The following is a 23,879-nucleotide window of genomic DNA, read 5'->3' on the forward strand; positions in this document are numbered from 1 at the left end:
AATTCCATTGACTTCTAAGAGTGTGAATTCAATTTCTATACTTTGTGATAATCAAGCCACTTTAGCTCGTGCATATAGTGAAATATATAATGGAAAGTCAAGACATATAAGTCTTAGACATGATTATGTGAGGAAATTAATCAAGAGTGGGATTATTTCACTCACATTTGTGAAAACAAGTGAGAATTTGGCTGATCCATTCACCAAACCTCTTACAAGAGAAGTTGTAAGATCAACATCAAAATGGATGGGGCTAAAACTCCTTGAATAAAAGATCCACCAATGATAGCAACCCTACTCAACATTATGAAATGAGTAATGAAGAGTTCAAAGGGTAAGAACAAGTCATTGATATGTGGAGTGGTTCAGCACTTTGAATATTTTATGAGTCCCATCTAAAGATGTTAAAGTGCTGGTTGTCATCGAATGAGGGTTGAGTTAATTATACTCTTAATGAAGTTCAGTCAAGTTAGGACAAATATCTCAAAGAGTGACAAAGATACTATAAGAACTTCACCTATATGAACTTAGAAGTGGTGCCGCTTCGATTGAGAGTTGGAGTTTCTCTCATAAAAGTTCATGAACTTGGATGAGCCCAAGGTCATATTAGAGCTAAGCGAGATTTTATGAGGAATACAAGAATATTGTATTTATGTGTGTGGTATCACTGGTGTTGTCATGAGGAATAACAAATTCAAAGCTTTTATGTTATTTGGGATTTCGACTTCACTTTGTGATGCTTACACTAAGGTAATATTCAAATCGAAAGATATATTACTTTATTCATAAATACTATTTAATCACTTGGAGAAAATTTTAAATTTGAACAAGTGGGGGATTGTTATAAATTGTTCAAATTAAGAATTTCTTTTCAAAAGATTTATTTGAAAAGATGTTTTCTTTTATTTTTTGGTAGTTATTTTTCAAAGGTTGTGTCTTTTGAGAAAATAGTTATAATTTTCAAAGGTTGTGTCTTTTGAGAAAATAGTTAATTTTCAAAGATCGTGTCTTTTAAGAAAATATCTATAAATAGCTATTTGGGGGTAAATTACACACATAACTCTTTCATGCTCTTCTTTACTCTCCAAGTGATTGAGTTAGACATTCTCCAATTCCTCTCTGAAGATTCTTTATTGTTTGCTCAATACAGATCTTCTAAAGGCTTGTCATATCCACTAAAACTATTTGCATCAAACCCAGAGCAATCTTATTGAGAAGAGGGTGCAAATATCATTTTTAGGAAAGTGTTTATACACGTTTCAAGCCTAAATATCTTTCCTAAAGTATTCTTGATCTTGTGTTTGTTATTTGTTTCCATAGTGGGTTTTATCCTCTTCTTTTCGTACCTTTTTTTCCAACAGATTAGGCTAACAACCACCAGAGGCCATTACCCTCCATAATACTCCTATCGATAGATAGTAAGCTGTCGATAGTGGTCCATCAATCAAACACAAAGAACCTCGCTCACTAGCAACAAATCGTTCAAACATCATAAATCAAAACCAAATCGTTCAAACATCATAAATCAAAACCGAATAATATTTTTCGGAATGATACTAACAAATAAATTTAAATACAAGATAGATCTGGTTACAGTGTCATAATCTAACAAACAGTACGATGTTACTCTCCTACAACTATGGGCCGTGCATCCTAAAGTCATCGACAGCGGTGTCGGCCGAGGGCTGCGACGGTCCTCTCAGCTGCTAAACCTTGGATTTCAACAGTCTATGTTTTACTCCTTTTTTTTATTATTTTCCTTGGACTAAGATGGTCCCTATTTTCGTGTGATATTAATGAGGAATTTATTTTAATGGTACTGGCTGCCTTTCCACAAGAAGACCATTGAACTGGTCACAGATTTCAGGGAAGGAAACAACTGTTGCCGGAGGCTGTGCCCTTTGAAGTATCAAATCTTCCATCAATTTCTCTTTGACTCTCCCTGTCTCCCATTGTCATTTGACTATTCTAATCTTTCCAATAAAGGCTAGTCCCTTGTACGTTTCATTTGTGGATTAATTGCACGAGGTTAAGGCCTATTACTAACTCTTGGCGATGCATATCACTTGGGTACCATCGACCCCCTTGGACGATCTCGGTTTAAAGGCTCGAGATAACTGGGTCATAAGATCATGGCACAGATGCATTGGCTTCTTTGCTCAAGAAATGACTGCCTGTTCAAACAATAGTTCTTTCAGATCAAGCACAACAAAGATGTACTAGTTCTTAAAAGTCCATAACAAAGATGGAAGCTGCCGTCGGTCAAAGTTGCTAGGCACAACAGTCTCTATCTCGCACCATAAGATGTGGCCATGACTACGAACGGCTTCGGTATTAGTAGGTGAAAGTCGACTGCTGCAACTTATTTCCTTTTGGGAAACTGCTAGGAAGCTTGCAAACCATAGGAAATGTTAAGATCCACCATTTCAGGACGAGAAGATTTCGCAGCTCTTGGAACAGCCGACACTGTTGACACCCAATCTATCATCAAACCCATGTTACGTTCATGGAACATTAGTTTCTTGCTTGTCTTTGTATGATTCTGCACAGTAACCTCTCTCTCTCTCTCTCTCTCTCTCTCTCTATATATATATATATATATATATATATATATATATATATATAAGATGGCTAATTTTCATTAGACTTGAAGTACTTTAGGAATTTGATCTTCTGAAATAGTAGAGGAAAAGGCTTTGTCTGACTTCTGCTGATAACTGTTAGTACTTCGTTTTCCTCTGATGTGAATTCCAAGAAATCTTCTCTTGTTTCTTAGAAACATAAACAACAGTGTTGTCATCCATTACTGAAGCAGTATACAAAACAATCATAGATCAAAAACAGATGTGAAGTTTAGCATATTAGCAGCAGCCCCGCATAGGCAAAGAGAATACAAATCTGCTTGGAGCTATGTGAAAATTAATCTACATGTACCATATTGACTCACGTTTGATGTGAAAGTTAACTTCGAGTTGATTTCTATCTCCTCATTTCAATATGCTTATAGGTTTATGTGTTTGTGGAGGCAACATGTGGATATTCAATAAAAGAAAAACCCACTAATTGTCATGAAGAAAATATCTTGATTTCTCAGCAATTCTTCCGAGTCTGAACAAGATGAGACATGTTCAGACATCATATAGAAATACGAAGAGAATTATTTTCTGCAGCACACACTGACACCTCATTTTTGTCATTAGTTTGTAAGGGTGTCCTTGTCATACCTCAGACTTTTCAGGTCTTGCAGCAAGCTTTTAGAATTGTACTTCTTGGTTGGAAAAGTAGAATGATGTTATGATATGGAAATTACGACCACAACTCTGAAGATATGGCTGTGATTTGACTGGCACAAAGCTTCATCCCTCTCATCTGTGATAAGATATTATATTATGGCTGATTTTTGTGTTCCATTGGTCGTATGCCTCCAACTCTCTTGACATCAGCTCATGACTACAAAAATACATGGGTAGATGCAGTCAGTCAGAATGAGCTCTCCATACCACTTGTCAAAAGCAATATGATACTTGATGTGAGTGATTAATATACATCATGTGCTCCATGATCACATAACATATAGCTGCGATCGATGTCGATGAGTGATTAACATACATCAAGTGCTGCATGAATACAAAACATATACAAGCAGTCAATCTCAATGAGTGCTCCTCCACACCAATGTGATAATTGATGTGATTGGCAACCTTTGATGCCACCATTTTGAGTTATCATAATTGACCAAGTCCTGACAGCATAAGAAAATGACACGAAGACGATGGATAGAAAAAAAAGCTGGTTTTTGCGTCTTTGAGATCGATCTCAGAGCTCATAAAAAAATAATTGTGATCCTGCAATTCATACAGTGAATCTACTTTAGTTTGTCCAATGGGAAAGAGTAGAACTCGATCAGCTTAGGCACCAGTAATTTCTCTCTCCTACGACCTTTCCAAGCCACGTGGGGAGAAAATTTTGTGGAACACAAGAAAATAAATTTATAATATCACAAAAATCCTTTCGCGTGCTTATAATATATATATATATATATATATATATATATATATAATTTTAGAATTATAATATCCCATTAGTCCCACATCGAAAGTGAAGAATTTGTATGATTAACTTATAAGAACCTGATGAGTATACCGCATTATCTCTTGCTTGACTCATCAAGGGTCGTGACAAGAATATTAGATATTACAATAATTTGATATTAATTTTTATATATTTATTAGATATTTTAAGTATTAAATTTATCGGCTCGACCTTAAGTATGTATATAATATTTGCTTATTATGAATGCATATACTTAAATATTATAAATATTTAATACTTAAATATTTAAGTTAAAATATTATAAATTAGATCCTGATCGATCATTAATTATCAAGTATTTTTTTTTATAAATAATATTGGTAAAGTGCCATGAATCAAATATCTACTCCCGGAAAACTTATAATTCTCTATTTAATTAATATCTCCATTGTAATATATTATTCTGCATAGACAAAATGGTTTATTATAGTGCGAGACTCAATGCTAAACATCACTGATTCCATGTGGTATCAGACGGCTGACATGCGCTGATCCCAAGTCAAAGATCGTGCTCGTCTGAACATGACTATTCCGCACACTCGTCACGATATTTCTAACATGCATACGTCAACCGATTTAACTGGCGACAGTGACGATTCCCAGCCTCTCTCACAACACTGCAGCGGCTGCGTTGTCGTTCGTATGCATGCGCGGTTGGAATGAGTCATCGCGGAGAAACATATATGAGGAGGGCCAGCGTTCCAAGTTGATCACTTGACCCACAAGTTATGGAGAAGAAGGGAGAGCAGGAGGCAGTGGCAGTAGGGGAAGAAGAAGAAGAGGATGTGGTGCTCCCCGGATTCCGGTTCCATCCCACCGACGAAGAGCTCGTCGGGTTTTACCTCCTACGCAAGGTGGAGAAGAAGCCGCTCAGCGTCGAAATCATTAAGGAGGTCGATATATACAAGTACGACCCATGGGATTTACCAAGTAAGTTGAGTTGCGTGATCTCTGTGTGTGTGTTCTTGAGTCTCTCACAGAGAGATCTTACTGGCGTTCTTCTTCTTTGATGGTGGAGTTGCAGAAGCCATCACCGCCGGAGAGAAGGAGTGGTACTTCTTTTGCCTCCGGGGGAGGAAGTACAGGAACAGCATCAGGCCGAATAGGGTGACCGGGTCTGGTTTTTGGAAGGCGACCGGCATCGACAGGCCGATACACCCCGCAGCTGGCCACGCCGCCGCCTGCATCGGCCTTAAGAAGTCGCTGGTTTACTACCGAGGAAGCGCCGGAAAAGGAACCAAGACCGACTGGATGATGCATGAGTTCCGCCTTCCCGCCGGTGGTAGCGGCAAGATCACCACCACTCCTAGCATGCATGAAGCTGTGAGTTCTCTTCTTCCTGTAGCTTCAGCTGAACAGGCAACTCGGATGCTAGACCTGAATGCTTTGCTTTGCTTTGCTTTGCAGGAGATTTGGACCATCTGCAGAATCTTCAAGAGGAGTCCTGTCTCTTACCGAAAGCAAACGAACAGTTGGAGAGCAGCATCATCGACATCGTCAACCCGCAAGCAAATCCCAGCTGACTCCAGCTGCGTAACCAGCAGCTTCGAGTGCGACAACGGCAACGACTACCGGTGCTGCGCCTCCTCGGGCCACTCCAACGGCGAGCAGGGAGAGATGGAGCTGGCCACTCACTACTATCAGGAGAACAACCAGGTGTACGGCGGCCAGTGGAACCCGATTCACCAACCTCCCTTGCTGTACACCAACGCGGGTCAAAGTCCAACCATGGACGAGTGCTTCAGATCGGATGGTGACTGGGACGAGCTCGGAAGGATTGTGGAGTTCATGAGAGATCAAACCCTCCTCCCCTATGACTGTGGATACACTTGAAGAAGAACACGGAAGACGAGTTTTAATTGCAGTAAGCTTGTCAGTGGCATGCATGCAATAGTACTGCTTAATGCTAATTACCAGTTCCTTCGACGTGTGTCGGGTAACGTACAATTAAGAGGTCACCTGTTTGATGTATGTTGTAAACGTCGAATACGCATTTATCTATCTAACACTTGAATGAAAGAGATAAATGAAGAGAAGTTACTGATTACCTGATCTTATGCTTGCGGATTGAGAGTTGGATATCGAATCGAATGGAATGGAATAGATCTTATGCTTGCGGATTGAGAGTTGGATATCGAATCGAATGGAATGGAATAGATCTTATGCTTGCGGATTGAGAGTTGGATATGAATGGAATGGAATAGATGTGATATATATAACGGATAAGATTTTCCTAACTATAAAAGGAAATCTTTTGGGAAATTCTCTTTACTAACTTGTATAAATAGGAGAGGATATGTCAATGCGATAATAGCTTTTTTAGTAATTCCTGTCTTCTATTCTCTTTTATAGGTTCCACAATACTTCAGATTTGATACTACCAGATTTATACTCAATGATGTTTTATGCGCCCTCAACCTCATTTCTAATTTATACTCAATTATGTTTTATGCGCCCCTCAACCTCATTTCTATTTCTCAGTTTTACAAATATAATAATACTTCAATTGAATTCTTTCTTGATTCCTTTCTTGTCAAGGACTTGAGCATGGTGGCATCCTTGGTGAATGGCCGTAAACTCCACAAATAACCCAGTCCACTGTTCATTCTTTTGTTGCGGCTCGTCGTCTTGGTCATCCCTCATTCCTTATTCAGCAGAAATTACTTTCTCATTACTCTCTTCCTATTTTTAAATCATATAGTTCTATAACGCATTATGATGCATGTCTTAGTAATAAAAGTCATCGATAGCTCTTTGACTCATCTTCCATTTCTTCCTCTAAACCAATTGAAATTATTTATACCGATGTTTGGGGCCCTACTCCAATCATGCCTTTTGATAAATTCAGATTTTATGTCATTTTTGTAGATCGCTTCACTAAATACACATGGTTATATCCTCTTCACCATAAATCTGATGTTTCCATCATCTTTCCCACCTTTCGAAAGTTAGTTGAAAACCACTTTTAGTCTATAATCAAAATGGTTTACTCTGATGGTAGCGATGAATATCAAGCCCTGATATCCTATCTCTCAGCTTGTGGTGTCCAACACCTCAAGTCTCCCCCTGTATACTCCTCAGTTAGTTGGTATCCAACACCTCAAGTCTCCCCCCGTATACTCCTCAGTTAGTTGGCTCCGCCGAACGCAAACATCTACATATAGTAGAAACTGGGCTCACACTTATACATCAAGCTTCCATGCCTTCAAACTTTTGAATAGTAGCCTTTCAAACTGTCGTCTACCTTATTAATAGAATGCATACGCCAGTCATATAATATCAGTCTCCCTTTGACACACTATTTTACAAACCTTCAAACCTTCGTAAACTCATAATTACGTCTCTATGCATCTCATAAGTTAACATCATGATATAATCATTGCGTTTTTATATGTTACTCTCTTGAAGTTAATGCTTTCCGCTGCTATAATCTCCACACTCACAAAATCTTTATATCACGTCACGTTATTTTTGTTGAGTCTATCTTTCCTTTCCAAAACCATACCTATTCTACTATGTAGACCATTCTTTACTGGAATATACCTCCGATCCAACCCGACGAGCCTCCCATGACATCGTCCAATTCCTCCCCTCATGATCCACACTATACTACTCTTCCAGTTCAACAATTGCCCATTTCCTCCATTCCGACTCTACTCCTTTCTTTTCAACATGATGAGATAATAAGTTTAGAAACACAACCATTATCTTTACCTCCTTCTCGGTCAAGTGGCATTGACGTACCTCCACTTGACTCAGCCTGTGTCAATAACTCTCAACCGCTTATTCCAACAACACAACCTCACGATCTTGTAGTCTCCAATCATTCTATGACCACACGCTCTAAATATGGTATTTTCAAATCACGTCAAGTCCTTAACCTACATGCTATCATGGATTCTTCATCCACCACCGTTGAACTCACCATCTTCACTCAAGCCCAAAAATCTCTACATTGGCGTACCGCCATATGTGATGATTATAATGCCTCCCTCCATAACTCAACATGGGATCTATTACCCTCTCATCATACACAAAACATCATCAAGTGTAAGTGAGTCTTTCAAATTAAGCGGAACCCAGATGACTCTGTTACTCGATATAAGGCATGCCTCGTCGTCAAAGAGTTTCATGAAAGACCTAAAGTTGATTTTACTAAGACATTTAGTCCCGTTGTTAAGTCCACTATAATCCGACTTATCCTAAGTTTGGCCACCACTAAGGGCTAGCAATTACAATAGTTGGATGTTAATAATACCCTTTTACAAGGGACTTTAACTGAATATGTTTTTATGCAACAACCTCCAAGAGCTTGGTACATAGAACTTGGCTCTTTTCTGACTTTAGTTGGCTTTTTCAACTTCAAATCAGATACCTTGTTAATTTTACGACAACACCATAATGACACAATATATATTCTAGTATATGTGGATGACATCATTATCACAGGCAATAATCCCGTGGAAATCTAAGCGTTCATCAAACAGTTGGTAGATCGATTCTCGCTTAAAGATCTAGGAGTCTTGAACTACTTTTTAGACATGGAAGCTACATTTACATCTTTCGATATATTTCTCTCACAAAGAAAGTACATTCAAGATTTATTATAAAAAGCTTAATTGGGTCACAAATCTGCTCAAGGAATTCAACATTAATTTTACTCCTACAATATATTGTGATAAAGATAGAGCTATTGTGCTAATCCGATGTTCCACTCTCGTATAAAATATATTGCTATCGACTTCTACTTTGTGTGAGATAAATTATTCACCGTCAACTACGAGTTTCTCTTATACATATGGCTGATCAATTAGTTGACTCACTCATGAAACCTCTCGCTCATAAACGTTTTGCTTTATATCGATCCAAGATTGATATCCTTGATAGGAGCACACTCTTGCGGGAGCATGATAGAAAATAAGATTTCTCTAACTTTTATCAAATCTAACGCACTGACTCGATTCACGAGAGTAGGATTGAGCTAATTAGTTCATGTCTTTTATTATGCCGGCATGATGTGTGTAGTGGCGCATGCGATCATCATCTTCGTCGTTTCATCGATTTCCGATTGACCTAATTAGAGTAGGATTTCACGCTTCATTGGTTTCGGCTCCGGCTGATGTGATCATCTTCGTCGTTTCCCGAATCGTAAAGTGTGTAGCGCATGGGCTGGAAACTATACATTCTTTTGGGTAGGGTTTACGTTATGCACGACTATCTCGTGGCCACGATATATTGAGCTTTTGGGACCCACTGATCTTGCGAGTAGGCAGTGGGACGAAAACTTAAACCCTGTGCGAGGGGTTCCTTTATACACGTGAGCCGAAGGATGCCGGCCGTGTCTGCGTTGACGAGGAGGAAACAAAAAGAGGACTCTTTTTCGACTTCCCCGGTAACGTTGACCCCAAAACAAATTCCCCTTGCCCCGCTCTTCCACTTGCGACGCCAAACCGGAGGCGTCAGGCGGCCAGAGAGGCGCGACGAGGACCATGGCCGGCTCCTACGACCCCAGCGCCAGCTCCGGATCCGGCCTCTGGCGGCGGCAACCGAGCTCGTCGACGCCCCGCCCGCCACCCGCCGAGCCGCTCCGCGCGGACATCGACCCCCCGCCGCGACCCCGCCCGGCGCTGCAGTCCCTCGCCTTCGGCCTCATCGTCCTCCTCGGCTGTCTGCAGTTCCTCCCCGCCACCCATTTCCGCGACCCCACCGACCCTCACCGCAACTGGATTCCTCTGGACCCCAATCGCTCGCAACCGATCGTGAGCTCCCCCCCTCCCTTTTTTTTTTCCCTTTCACCCCCCGTCTTGTCGATTTCTTATGGTAAATCCTTCACGATAGTGTTTTGAATGTTGGTTGGCATTGTGAAGGGAGTAGAATTCATGAAAATTACGATCTTTGAACTAAGATGAAGTCATTATTTTGGACAGTCTGCTAACTCGAGGACTCCTGAGAAAGAAGAACATAGTGCGGTCACCAAGCGAGAGGCAGATGTTGGAAAGTTACATATATTTTCTTGGATGGATTGCCTGGACCTTCGAGTCCTTGCTGTACTTGCAAACTCGACTCTTTCTAGCTCAAGGTTCTTCTTCCAGCTTTGGTTTTTTTACTCCTCAATTTTCCATTTGATTTTTTGATAGCCACGCTTGATCCTAGTTGCGTTAGAGTTAATTATATTGACTAATTAATCAAGTTGATTGATCTAAACAATTATGTCTAATGTGATGCATATTCGGATAAAGCAGGAGATCAGTTCTGTAATCGTCATTGAGAAAATTCAGGAAATTTGTTTCTGGTGTATTTTTTTGATCGAATAAGAAGCTCATTTGATACTGTGATTGCTCATAAGATATTCCTTTGCTTTTTTGTTTGGGCTCCTTGGATTGCTCATTCACATCTGTATGTATAGGTTCATAATCATTGGCTAACTACGTAGAACTGATCGGCATTGCTTTCATCATCTTCATAATATTTCAATTTCACTTTGCAAAACCTTCTGAAAATATATCTTTTATTCACTGGTTTTGTTCCAGACATCCAGAGAATATCTTTTTCCATTTCTTTGTATCCGAAACCGAGGATGAGAAGCTATCATATTATAAGCTGAAAGTTTTCTTGCCTCGTTCCAACCTCGAAATCATTGGGTAAGTGTCAAATATTCAACAGCATAATTTTGCAAATGTCTTGATATGTTGCTCATGCTTAATTTTGTGTAGGCTAAAGGAAGTAAAGGAGAAACTAATATCTCCTACATCAGAGGGGGAATTCATCGAGTCTGTACTTCATGAAATTGTACCTTTTGCCATCCCAAGTATCAATTCCCGGATGAACAAGTTTCTATATGTTTCGCCAAATACCATTGTAAAGGTACCTCTTTCATGGCTTATCTTCTGATTTTTATGAGAAGTGTCATAGATTTCTTAGTCACAAATAAGGGTGAAAGTTGGTCAACTAAAATTCATATAGTTCCATAAATATATGTCGTAACATATTAGTGTTTGTATTCAACTATTGCCATCTGAACACCATCAGATACAAATAAAGATATGGGCAAATATCTATCCATATCTGAATGTCTGAATATTTCAGAAGTGTTAATACAATGAAAGATGTAATTTGATTAATCTTTTTGCTTATGGTAACTTTTATTTTGTTTCTGGTTCTCCCTTTTTGTTCTATGTTTGCTTTGAAGTTCTCTTATTGAATTTAATAATTCGACAGTAACATACTCAGTTCATGTAATATACACATCAGTGTATATGCCTTTAATCTGATTCAGATTTGGATCTATAATATATCTAAATTTGTATCCATTTCATCTTGACAGTACTGTTTCAAAATTTGTCATCCATTTAATATCCATATCAGTTTCGTTTATGGTCATCAAAAGAGGATTTAAATGTAGTTTTCCCATTAACTGGTCCATATCTGCTCCATTGTTGCTCCTAGTCACAGGCCATCCAGGATGTGGCTCAATGGTTGGTTACATTCTTCAACTAAAACAAGATTTTAGGTCTGAACCTCTTAGGATTTGATTTGGACAAATTTTATGCTCCCTAAAGAACACTGTAGGCATCAACATTCTCCATCTCCTGCCAAAAAGAAAAAAGGATTTCTTGTTAAGGACCTAAATAGGGACATCATAGAGAACAGAGAAGAAAGAAGGGAACAAAAAAAAGACAATCACCCAACAATGCACAAAATTTATGTGGTACAACCAATAAACCTATGCCTATGTAAGATGGATAATACTGAGACAACCACTCTCATCCAGATATAAGATGGATAATACTGATAGTTACTCCGGTCGTAAGGGATTATACATATGGCTCTATGCTAGTTGGCTCAATAATTTGTTTCCTCCAATACCTTCGAGGAGCTTAGCCAACTGAGAGGCATATCTTCAGTCTTTTGGGCTGAGGAAACACACTATGCGTCAACCTGATATTTGATGATCTCTTCTGTTCTGATCAATCACATATCAGTATATATAGCCACAAAACTGCACCATGTTAAATTTGGTGCCAAGTGCTGCTTGCGTGTAATTCTGATTTCCCTTATATTTATCATATCCACTTAGTATTAGGGCCAAAACATGTTATTACTCCCACTTCACCAATTGTTCACGTAAATATTTGATGCCTTATCACATTGAAATTCTGTAATTTGTTAGTAATCCATATGTTATTAATTGGAAAGAACAATTACATTTATGTCAAGTTGTTGCTTTAATTCTTTGAGGAACATATAGGAAGTTCATTGTCTGTGCCTTTGTGACTGATGTTCTGGATGTGATTTTCCAGATTTCTGTTAGTGTTCCATGGTCACTGACTCATGATTGATGTGGCAGAAAATCATGTAGTTCTTACTTAGCAGGTTATATAACATTTTCCTCTGTGGGTTTGTCACTTTACATATGACCATTTATCAAACTGATACAAGTCACAGTTTGGGATCTGTGTTGACAAAGCAGAAGGCAGAAGAAAAATGAAGGGGCAAGTAAATGGAAAGGGAGCTTCTCAACTGCTGATGGCTATTGGAGTCTGTTGTAGTAGTGGAACTGTTTTGATACTTCAGAACACAGACAAATTTTTTAGAACAGTTGACTTAGAATTATTTTATGTAATCTCTTATAGTCCCCACGAAAATTTCTCATAAATGTTGGTAAAACTACCAAGACATCAAACATAGCTTTACCACAAAACCTTATCCGGCTCATGAGATTTTGGCTATCAGACATAGGATATGGTCCATGGTGATGTTTGATTGCCTTGTGAACAGCTTTAATGAACATTTGATCTCCGACCTGTATTTTACACTATAGGGCCAACTAAGGCTTTATTCAGAAAATGATCCATTTACTCTAAATGAATTCCACAAAGTGTAACTTACCTCCAATTCATCGAGGTAATCATTATTATGGAGTTCATACTAAATTGCATAAACATGAGATCGGATGCAAAAGGTAGTACCTGTGTTTTCTCACATAATGTTTTAGAATCAGAAGATTTCATAGGATATTGCAGTTGGTACAGACAGAAAACATTTTTGTAGATATATTAAGTAATCTACTATTTTGTGGCGATAAAATTGGAGTATCAGAATGACATTGGACTGTTTTCTTTTTTTATTTTTTTCTCTCTAAGCAATTGCTGCCCTTTTTTTCTACAGGGAAATGTTGAGGAGCTCTTTGATGTTGACTTGGGGTCTTATGCTATTGCAGCTGCTGAAGACTGCAACAGAAGATTGGGCGACTATGTAAATTTTGAAGTTTTAAATGCAATCCAAAGAACAGAAGCAAAGACTTGGGTGTCTGATAAACCTTATGACAAAGATGCTTGCTTACCTGACTTCAATGTGCTTTTATTTGATGCGAGAAAGCTCGATAATAATCTAGTAGATGTCATTGCATGGTGGAACAAAATTCTGAATCTTGGAACACAAAGGTTTCCCATTTCTTCCTATACTTTCTGCGTACCTGCATGAAACATTATTACAAATATTTCTGCATGATTTCCTTCACTTAGCTGTGGTACCTTTTTCACTCAACTGCATGGCTATCTTTGCAGGCCAAATCAGGTTAATCCAGCGATTGCATTGGCCTTCTACGGAAGGTATCTCAAACTTCCTGCCTTCTGGAAGCACCATCGATCAACACCTCTTGTCAGAGAGAATGAAACCAACGTTCTTCCTTTTGATGGTCCAAAGAGGGTCTGCTCCAATGACGAGGATCAGCAGCAAAATTTCGATCATGGCAGTCTTTGGAAGACATATCTTACTCCAAAATTTGATGCCGTCTTGAGCCATACGAACTAAAGCTTTGTCCAACCGGAAATCAATATCTGACAAGTATTTCTAGGTATGTCTATTTTTCATGCCATAAAAGATTGATGGCATGTACGCAAAGAACAAAGGAAACACAAGTAGCCCGACTATTTTCTATGAGATGTAACTTACTATACTGGCCATTGACAAGGAACTTTCAAATCATTTAACAAACACTACAAAATTCTGAGAAGTTATGATGACAATGTTTACACAAAAAAAAGCTTGCAGTGTTCCTGTCAAAATTTTCATTCATCTTTTTCATCGTGTTTGAGAAGAGATACAAATGATTGATAGTTATGCACCAATTCTCCACAAGTTGAGCTTGGTTGATATTGTGTGGCCAGCTAACTACATTGGAACTTGATTGATAGCTACTCAATAATAGTGTTTTGAGTAAGCTTTGCTCTGGCAGAGGATTTTAATTTTTCCCGACATTTGTGTGGTATTAACTGTATCTTCCTCCACATTTCATGCATATATAATTTGCACAGAAGACTTTCTTTGTTTTTTTGTTCATTTGGCTCTACCATTTGAGTGGCAAACAGGTTGTGATTGAACTCCCTACCCAACTTTCTTTCTTGTCACTTGCCTGTGAAGATGGCCCCATGTTGATAAGGATCTCATGATCTCAGTCAGGCCTCTCATGCCAACTAAGACCATATTGCCTTGATGCGTGATTGATTTCCAACCAATCAAGCTACTTTTGTAAAGGAGATTCTCCAAAATCGAAATAGCTCAGGTGGAATCAAAGGAAGACTGATATGTTGAGATGGAGTAGCAGGATTAGGCACAATGACGCTTGATAGATAGAGAACACCAACATACCGGTCATCAGTGATTATAAAGAACTGAGGAAGAGAGTAAACAGTTGGGGATGAGAAGGCAGGATGTGGATTGACTGATTATGCGTGAGACTACCATTGAAGAATCAGAAGACAAGAGAAGATGAAGACGATAAGACTGATGTGTGTGGAAGTGTTGGTTGATAGATAGGCTTTGGGTGGAGCAAAAGAAATCCCACATGGCTTGATTGGTTCATTTTGTTGCATATGAATAGCGGACAACAAAGTCGAGGATCAAAACATCGAACTGAACTGTATCTCTTTGCTACCAATCTCTTTCTATCTCTCTCTCTGAAGATTGAAGATATTTGTTATGCATGTGAGTGCAAGAGCTTTTCTTTTTCGCGAGGACGACTGGAGGCTTGTGAGCTTTTGTAGCACAAGCAGAGGAGGGTTTGCGCCCACAATTTGTTTGCAGAGAGGTACCAATCTGCGAGCTCGGGACCCCAAGAAAGAAGGTGAGAGACGACAAAGCGACATGGAGGAAGGTAGGTCCAACAGCGTTACCATCTCTTCACCATGTGCACGTTGACTGTGTAAACCATAGGCCACATCTTGTCTTCACATACCAACACCATCTCATCCCTCTCCCTCTCCCTCACCCACCTTTGCTCTCTTGTCTTCTTCTACAAGGTTATGTTTAAGGCAAGGAAGGATTCCAACATGGGAGCTAAAGGTCAGTTGAGGTTGGAATCTGCGGAAAGATGAAAGAGGCAGGGAGACAGCACGGCACAGCTTCGCCCTGCGCGGCGTGCAAGCTCTTGAGGCGGCGCTGCGCATGGGATTGCGTCTTTGCCCCGCACTTCCCGGCCGACGAGCCGCAGAAGTTCGCCAATGTGCACAGGGTGTTCGGAGCTAGCAATGTCAGCAAGCTCTTGCAGGTCCCCTTCTCTCTGTCTCTCTCACGCACACCACCCCTAAATTCCAACGAGTCTGGGCTTCGGAACTCACCATGTGGAGCTTCTTGTCGTGCGAGCACAGGAGATTGCAGTGCAGCACCGAGGAGATGCCGTGAGCAGCCTGGTGTACGAGGCCAACGCCCGGGTTCGAGATCCAGTGTACGGGTGCGTGGGCGTCATCTCCTCCCTCCATTGCCAAGTCCAGGCTCTCGAGGCGCAACTCGCCATGGCTCGAGCCCAGATGGTCCGCTTGCGCATGCTCGCCCACCTCGATCTCGGCCGGAGCCCCACGGGCACAGGGAGCACCACCACAGGCTCCTCATCCATGTGCCCCTCGCCCATCTATACCCCCGGACATGGTGATGCAGGACAAACACCGATGCTTTCCTTCTCATACGAAAGGTAGCAGAGCAAGAGATGGAGAAGCGATGCTTAAAGGCGGACACGGCTTTCGGTGGGCGTAGTAGTAGACGGCGACTGAGATAATTCGACCGTTGGAGCGCGTGCCGTGTCGTGCGCTATTTCGTGTAGCCCGAGACCAGATTTCCCCCAATTCGACCGTTGCAATCAGTTCAAATAGTACCGTTATAAGTCGAACTCGATCCCTTCTTCTTTTACCACTTCACTTTCCCCTTTGGAGGCCGAAGAAGGAGGAGACGATGACCAGCGGCGGAAGCAGCAGGGGCCCATCGGCGGACCCTTGCCACAAGCCTCGCCACCCGCTCCACCAGATCGCCGAGAGCGCCACCCACAAGCTCCTGCTCAAGCAGTGGATGAAGGAGGAGGAGATCGTCGCCCGGCGCGTCGCCCTCCGTGAGTCCCGCGTCGACGCCGTACGCCGCCAGATCGCCGCCCTCTACTGCCTGTTCTTCGTCCTCCACTCCCTCGTCCTCCTCCTCCTGTACCACGCGTCCGCCTCCGCGCGGCCCCCCTCCGCCGCTTGCCGCCGCTCCTGGATCCCCTGCCTCTGCTCCCTCGTCTGCTCCTTGGCCATCGTGTGGGCCGTCAGGTACAAGGCCGACACGGAGAGCGTGCTGGAGCGGCTGCTGGAGCGCGAGAGGGAGGACGGGCTGCTGCTGGCCAAGTGCGTGGAGGAGCTGAAGCGGAAGGGCGCGGAGTTCGACCTGCTCAAGGAGGTGGACGCGCTGCGGCGGGCCAAGAGCCTGCGCGTCGAGGCCAAGGGCGGCGCCGCCAAGGTGCGCAAGTGGTCGGCCAGGGATCTCGCCACCACGGTGCTCCTCGCGCTGTCCTGCGGCGCCTTGGGCCTCACGAGGTTCGTGCTCTGTGATCAAGAACCTCGATCATGATGGAATCAGGGCTTCTGTTCTTGATAGGAGAATTATTTTGGTTGATGCAGCAGAATGATGCTTGTTCTGCGGTTCTCGTTCTTGTTCTTGTTTTGTGCCCAATAAGATTGTTGTGCAAATATTAAGTCTTTGAAAAGAAGACCTTTTTATTCTTCCTCTCCAAACATCTTCAAGAACAGTTTTGTCTTTTGTTAAATGCAACTTGATGATGGTTTTGGCCACAAGAACAGTAGTGCAGCACTCCATCGATGACATGTGAGGACCTGCACCAAGAACAGTGCTCTAATTGGAATCAGCACTCCCAAAGATGTACACTTCATGGTTGACATGTGAGGACCTGCAACCAAGAACGGTGTTCCAATGGGAACAGTAGCCCCCAAGGGATTCGTCTGTGGATGCACTGTGATGGCCACCGTCACCAAACACTATATGCAGCACTAAGCGCAGAACACTATATGCAGTCACCATAACTGCAAGGCATTTTTGGTTCTGCAATCTCCTCCTTTGATGCCACTAAATTTTAGTCATCTCCATAAAGGGTGATGGATGATGTAATGCATATAAACTTGAAGGAACTAGATAGTCAAAAATTTACCTTAGAATCAGGAGAGAAATTTGTTTGTAACGAGTTCATGAACTCTTGTAATCTCCCAATGACAGACAGTTCAACCTACATATCAAGCAACATGATTTCTGGAACAAGCCACAGTCCAAAATCCTCCGTATACATAATAGATCTCCGATCCATGACATCTTTGACTCTGAGATCTAGTCACAAGCCAACTCAAACATATATCCATATCTTCCTAGTCCCTCAAGCAGTAATCTCTACCCACCAAGTCAAGCAGCATTTGGAGCAGGAGACGAAGCAAAGCACCTTCGTACATTCTTCCACAATGTTACATGCATCTTCGTACATTCTTCATACACTTATCTCATCAGACTAAGTGTGAATCACCTTAGCTACTTGAACTATTTGGGATCGACTAATAGATCTTTGTACAATGTAAAATCCTTAATTGAATTATGGTATGATTTTACGTGTGTAAGTTCTAGGGCATTTTAGATGCAAAATATGAAAACTTGAAAACTAATGTTACTTTTAGATGCATGCAAAATTGTTACTTTTCCTTCAACTTCATTAAAAAATATGTAAACAAGAGAAATAATGTAAAACATTACAAGCTTACTTGCATCATACAGTGAAGATTTGCAGTGTATATCGTCACAAATGTTTTATCCTTCTGCATCATTGAACATGGTCATTAAAGAACAATAACATGTAACAACATGTTTGCACAGTTTTGCAATAATATAAAAATAATTGTGCATACCTCCCTTTCAAATCCATAATGGGAAGCAACCATTCTTGCATCTTCCAAACTAGATTCAATGGACATATGTCACAGATGGGGATGTTAAGTTCATTCTCTCTACTATCACACCTAGTGAGAACTAAGAAGGATATCTAGCTGATGTCTCCCACTCCCATTCAGAAATACACATATACAAAAAGGAAGAAAAAGAAAAGTAAGATCCTTCAGACTTTAGAGATCAAATTCAGATGATATTGTCATATTCATCCATGACAAGGTGAAGTCTGTGAGAACTTGAATGCACCAACTAGGAGAAATGGAAAAAATAAACAAGGACTACATTTAAACTAAGATGAGGTGACAGATCATGAAAAAAATTCCTGAAGTTTTATTTTAAATTATGAAGATACGATGTAGTGCAACATTATGAACCTACATTCATAAAATTCAAATTATGAAGATTCAAACTCATATTATAGAAACAATTTAATTTAATTATATGTTAATCTGATTTTTCTAGTATTGCAAAATCGCCCACCATTAGAAAATAAGTTCACATAACCTTTGACAACAACATCCATTTCTAGCATCAACATGATGGTTACATTGAAACTTATTGTAGGACAAATTTTTACCTACAACTGTTTTTAAGCTCTACAAAGAGAGTTTCTCATAACAATCGCTTAGGGGACATTGTCCAACATGGATTTGCCGAGTTTGGCAGGAGGTTAACTGATTTTTAGAAACAAGTAAGACTAAAATTAATCTAATATCTCACTGCCTCAAAAATAAAAAATCGATGTTTCTCAGAAATAACAGCACCGCTTATATCCCAAATCACTAGTCCCAAAAGGAAAGCAATAGGGAGCAAGCTACAATGTGAACAGGAGCGCGGATCAATTTTAAGGTCCAGCTTCGAGCCAGACAACAAAGAGCACCAATGTGGAGATCAATGTGTTTTCATGTTTGTTAATTGTTATAACAAACTACCAATTAACTTAAGTTCTATATGCTAAGGCATGTATATGTAAGATGTCCATATTACAACTGGACAGAGTAACAATAGATTAGAAAAGTTTCATTAATCGGCCAGAGGTAGAACGGTTTTATTGTCAGGAGTTGCAGTTTGAATCATTTTAGAATATAGATGTCATGGAGTAGTTAAAATTGATGATCAAATTCAATACCTTCTTTGCCATCACATAGAAGCTTAGATTAAGACTGAAAAATTTTAGTCCAAAAAATCCATTACCATCTAAATCTTTGGTGTACCTTATCAGAAGATGAGAGAGAAGGGACTGCAGAAGGGTGAGCGTGGGGTGAAAGGTAATAGCAAATTTCATTAGAAATAAAGCAATTCAACTTTTAACCAACGCTGTGTTGTTAATGCACTATATAGCAGATGGCACTATATAGCAGTGCTGTTAATGCCTGCTAATAAACCAGAGCAGCGAAGCAAATAATTCGTTTCCTTTTTCCTTACAGTAAAAATCAAGAAATTTTTAGAAAGAAAAGTGTGATTTAAAGTTGACATATCAATGAATAAAATATTAGGACTTACGGCTTTGTCGTCATCGTTGTAGTATATCAATAAACAGAATTAACCATATGGGAAGGTGGTGGAAGCTCTCTGAAAGATCTTTCGCGTCTTCTGATGTCATAACTGAAGCAACATTTTGTTAGCAAACAGATAGAATCGAACATAAAATGGATCCCCCAAAGTAAACCCACACACCACGAGAAAGACGAGCAAAGAATGCAAATTATTAAAGACAATTTTGGTGATCAGATAACTTCTTTTCCATACCAAAATCCTGAAAAAATCCTTTCTTTTTCTTTCAAGAAACACATCACCGAGCTAGAGCCCTTTTCTTGGAAATCGGATCGTAGATATCTTCGAGAAAAGAATGCAAATTAGAAAAGCCGATCTTGGTGATCAGATATCTTTTCCCGTACTTGAGTCCTGGTTGAGTTCTTTGTTATTCACAAACACCATATCGAGGAGCCATTTCCTTGGAAGTCGGAACTCGAGAAAGAACTGAGGGCTTATGGAAGCAACAGCTTTCGATGTAAAACCACTTCAAGAAACACATCACCGAGCTTGAGCCCTTTTCTTGGAAATCGGATCTTAGATATCTTCGAGAAAAGAATGCAAATTGGAAAAGCCAATCTTGGTGATCAGATGTCTCTTCCCGTACTTGAGTCCTGATCGAGTTCTTTGTTATTCACAAGCACCATATCGAGGAGCCATTTCCTTGGACGTCGGAACTCGAGAAAGAACAGGGAGGGCTTATGGAAGCAATCAGCTTTCGATGTAAGACCAATCTTGGAGTGCACGTAACCACGAAGGCAAGAAAATATAAGCAACATAGTGAAAGCCTCAAGAACGAAAACTCAGAAAGCCAATCTTCACGACAAGTTGGGGATCCTGATCAAGCAACGTATCATGGAGCCAGTTTCATGGAAATCGGGAACTCAGAGAAAGAACAGCGAGGGCATCCGGAAGCAAACAGATTTCGATGTGAAACCAATCTCGGATGCACATGTCACACGAGGACTGCAAATCATAAGCAAAACAGTGGAGACCTTGAAACAACCCCGTCATCAACCAAGAAGGTAAACTCGGAATGCCAATCTTAACGAGCACATTACCGGATTCTTGAAACGGAAGCAACCAGCTTTCGATGTTCCCAAGAAATGAAATGAAAGGAGCGATTAAGAGAGAGAAGATGAAGAAGGGAAACAGAGAGCACGAGGAGTCCTTGGTAAGCGCTGATGATTCGGCGGAGGGATGTGATCTCGAGGGCTTCTTCGAGGTTTCTGAAGCGCCAATCCCCCGTCGCTACGGCTTCTTCTTCTTCTTCTTGTCTGCGATCCATTCCTCCGCCCCCGTCGATTCGACTCTTAGGAATAAAATTGCCAGGCGAGGGCAGATTAGGGAACATAACATAACCTTGTGCAGGGACGTTAACGGGTCGGATCCACCTAGGCTCCGGATATCATAAGCTTGTGGGTCCAAAACGCCGGTATATAACAAATTGGGTAGGATTCGGATCGAGACAGTTAAGCATTAATGGAATGGATCCCTCCATCGCCACCGCTTACCACATTTACGCCCCAAACACCACCATCCTCCGCTACTCCATCCAGAACGTCAGGTTCCTCTCCGCCGGCACCACCAAGTCCGCATTCGTCGTCCTCCCGACGTGCCCCGCTGATGCCCAGGCGGCCGTCGCCTGCAGCCGGACCCACGGCCTCCGCATCACGGTCCGGAGCGGCGGCCACGACTACGAGGACATGTCCTATGTCTCCGCTGGCGACGATCCCTTCGTCGTCCTCGATATCTCCAGCCTCCGGTCGGTCTCCGTCGACGCAGCCGATGGTACGGCCTGGGTGGTGACCGGTGTAACCGTCGGCGAGGTCTACTACAACGTCGCTGCCGGGGTTCCCCGCCGGCATCTGCACCACTGTCGGCGTCGGGGTGCAGTTCAGCGGGGGAGGGATCGGGATGATGATGAGGAAGCACGGGACGGCCGCCGACAACATCGTCGACGCTCTAATGCTGGATGCCAGAGGCGAGATCTTGCACAGGGATCCATGGACGGGGATCTCTTCTGGGCCATAAGAGGAGGCGGCGCGGCAAGCTTCGGCGTCGTCCTCTCCTACAAGATCAGATTAGTCCACGTGCCTCCCAAAGTCACCGTCTTCGGCATCACCAGAACCCTTAAACAGGGCGCAACGAAGCTGGTGGAGAGGTGGCAGCACGTCGCACCCAAGCTTGCCGACGACCTCACCGTCAGGGCCATCGTTCTGGCCGTCGACGACGACGAGGCGCAGGGAAACGGACAATCCAAGTCATATGCCAAGGCATGTTCCTCGGGCGGCGGCGCGCTCTTCTCTCGGTGATGAAGAAGAGCTTATCTGAGCTGGGCTTGGAGGCGACGGACTGCAGCGAGGTGAGCTGGCTGGAGTCTACACTCCACTTCGCAGACTATAGCAGCATTAACTCGACCATATTGTTAGATAGGAGGCCGCAGCACAATAGCTCCTTCAAGGCCAAGTCAGAGAAGGGGTGGAAGGGGATATGGAAGCTGATGATGGAGGCCATGGTGATGATAATGGAGCCATGGGGAGGGAGGACGGGTGAAATAGCTGGGACTACCATTGTCTTCCATCACAGGACGGGGAACCTGTACAACATCCAATACCTTGATGAGGTAGTTTGAGACGGAAGAGGCAGTGACTGAGAGGCATTTGGGGAGGATGAGGAAGCTGTACGAGTACATGTCTTCTCATGTGTCGAAGAGTCCAAGGGCTGCTTACCTCGACCACAGGGACATTGACTTGGGAAGGACGAGTTACAGGCAAGCTGGTGCTTGGGGAAGCAACTACTTCTTGATTAACTAGAAGAAGCTTGCACAAGTGAAGGCCAAGGTTGATCCGGAGAACTACTTGTGGAATGAACAAATTATTCTGCCATTTTCTCAGGAGAATCCTTCTCTCAAAAAGACGATGTCCTTTTCCAAGGTTTTGTTTTTTTTATGGTTCACAGGAAGGAGGAGGAGGAGGAGGAATAATTATTTTTATTTTATTTGTGTTTTGAATAAATCAATGATGTTTTGAGAGACCATAAATTTGCATTCTTTATTTTTAACCAAATTTCAAGATATAGTTTAAAGATAGAATAATAATTATGTATCATTTAGTTTGTTATTCTACGTATAGATGTTACGGACAAAGGCCACACATGGAATGATCACAATTCGAGTTCATCCATAAGAGTCAAAATGTAATAGAGATGTCATTAGGAGGCAGCATAGTGCAACGGATCGTGGTGGAACAGTTCGTGGCAATGCGATACACACAACATTGTCCCATGAGGGACTATATCATACGGAGGTATGATCGGGAGCTACTGAGAGCTCCACTTCGGTTAACAACACGATGGCAAGAAGGGCTATGGATTCAAGGAGTAAAAGTCATGGTACCGCAGAGGCGAGTCTTCCGTGTGTGCATCAAATTTTGCATCGGATGAAAGCTTTGGTCATCAGCATATGGGGGGTTGTGTACTACCGAGGAAAAAGTTCGAATGCAAGTACTAGTGAGTCCCATGGGAAGGACTTGATCATGTAGAGGGGTGATCGAAGCAGCTAGAGAGTTGGACTGCTCTAGAGCCTATATTGGCTTAAGGGAGCCCGGCAAGTCAGAGGACAAGGTCGAGTAAGCGAATGTTACTATCAAGGAAGCTAAGGAGAACAAAATCGGTGCAAACCCTACAACGTGATGGCAGAGGCCATGCATGAGAGTTGCAGTTTATCTTTCCATCGACCAAAGGGAGCTGTTTGGAGAACATAGAGGTGTTGAAACAGGGGGTCGAAAGGAGCGAGGCAGCGACGAGGAGTCCAGAGGGACTTAGCTACTCAAAATCAAGCATAAGTTAGAATGAAGGTGGACTCGGAGGAGTGCCACAGAGATATATCTACTGATTGTGAAGAAAATGAATGCAGATGCGAGACGACGGATAGTAGGGCCATAGGCATGGTAGCGCCATGGTACCGCAGAGGTGGGACTTCCGTGAAAGGCATTGATCTCTTGCAC

At 41.8% G+C, this 23,879-nt stretch overlaps 4 protein-coding genes and 1 pseudogene across 5 annotated transcripts; all 5 read left to right on the forward strand.

Moving 5' to 3' along the window:
- The first annotated feature begins 4,784 nt into the window (after window positions 1-4,784).
- On the forward strand, window positions 4,785-6,136 carry LOC135611656 (transcription factor JUNGBRUNNEN 1-like). 2 transcript variants are annotated; one of them, XM_065107293.1, is made up of 3 exons: window positions 4,785-5,022; window positions 5,111-5,415; window positions 5,500-6,136. In XM_065107293.1, the coding sequence occupies exons 1-3, from the start codon at window positions 4,821-4,823 to the stop codon at window positions 5,923-5,925; spliced, it is 933 nt and encodes a 310-aa protein (XP_064963365.1). In that variant the 5' UTR covers window positions 4,785-4,820; the 3' UTR covers window positions 5,926-6,136. The 2 variants fall into 2 exon arrangements, with proteins under 2 accessions (XP_064963365.1, XP_064963366.1); XM_065107294.1 differs by having other exon boundaries at window positions 5,117-5,415.
- A 3,319-nt stretch (window positions 6,137-9,455) lies between these two features.
- Window positions 9,456-14,159, forward strand: LOC135612040 (probable galacturonosyltransferase-like 5). Its single transcript, XM_065107765.1, has 6 exons — window positions 9,456-9,851; window positions 10,020-10,171; window positions 10,623-10,733; window positions 10,806-10,956; window positions 13,261-13,535; window positions 13,659-14,159. Exons 1-6 carry the CDS (start codon window positions 9,582-9,584, stop codon window positions 13,903-13,905), a joined length of 1,206 nt encoding a protein of 401 aa, XP_064963837.1. The 5' UTR covers window positions 9,456-9,581; the 3' UTR covers window positions 13,906-14,159.
- Window positions 14,160-15,405: 1,246 nt separating this feature from the next.
- Window positions 15,406-17,129, forward strand: LOC135612042 (uncharacterized). Its single transcript, XM_065107766.1, has 2 exons — window positions 15,406-15,640; window positions 15,741-17,129. The coding sequence occupies exon 2, from the start codon at window positions 16,318-16,320 to the stop codon at window positions 16,963-16,965; it is 648 nt and encodes a 215-aa protein (XP_064963838.1). The 5' UTR covers window positions 15,406-15,640; window positions 15,741-16,317; the 3' UTR covers window positions 16,966-17,129.
- LOC135613218 (LOB domain-containing protein 4-like) lies at window positions 15,464-16,064 on the forward strand. The gene is made up of 2 exons (XM_065110314.1): window positions 15,464-15,640; window positions 15,741-16,064. Exons 1-2 carry the CDS (start codon window positions 15,464-15,466, stop codon window positions 16,062-16,064), a joined length of 501 nt encoding a protein of 166 aa, XP_064966386.1.
- A 3,787-nt stretch (window positions 17,130-20,916) lies between the features above and the next one.
- LOC135612041 (berberine bridge enzyme-like 8) lies at window positions 20,917-23,584 on the forward strand (annotated as a pseudogene).
- Window positions 23,585-23,879: the final 295 nt, after the last annotated feature.

Source organism: Musa acuminata, chromosome BXJ2-5 (assembly GCF_036884655.1).
Source record: "Musa acuminata AAA Group cultivar baxijiao chromosome BXJ2-5, Cavendish_Baxijiao_AAA, whole genome shotgun sequence".
In the NCBI taxonomy this organism is placed as follows: Eukaryota; Viridiplantae; Streptophyta; class Magnoliopsida; order Zingiberales; family Musaceae; genus Musa; species Musa acuminata.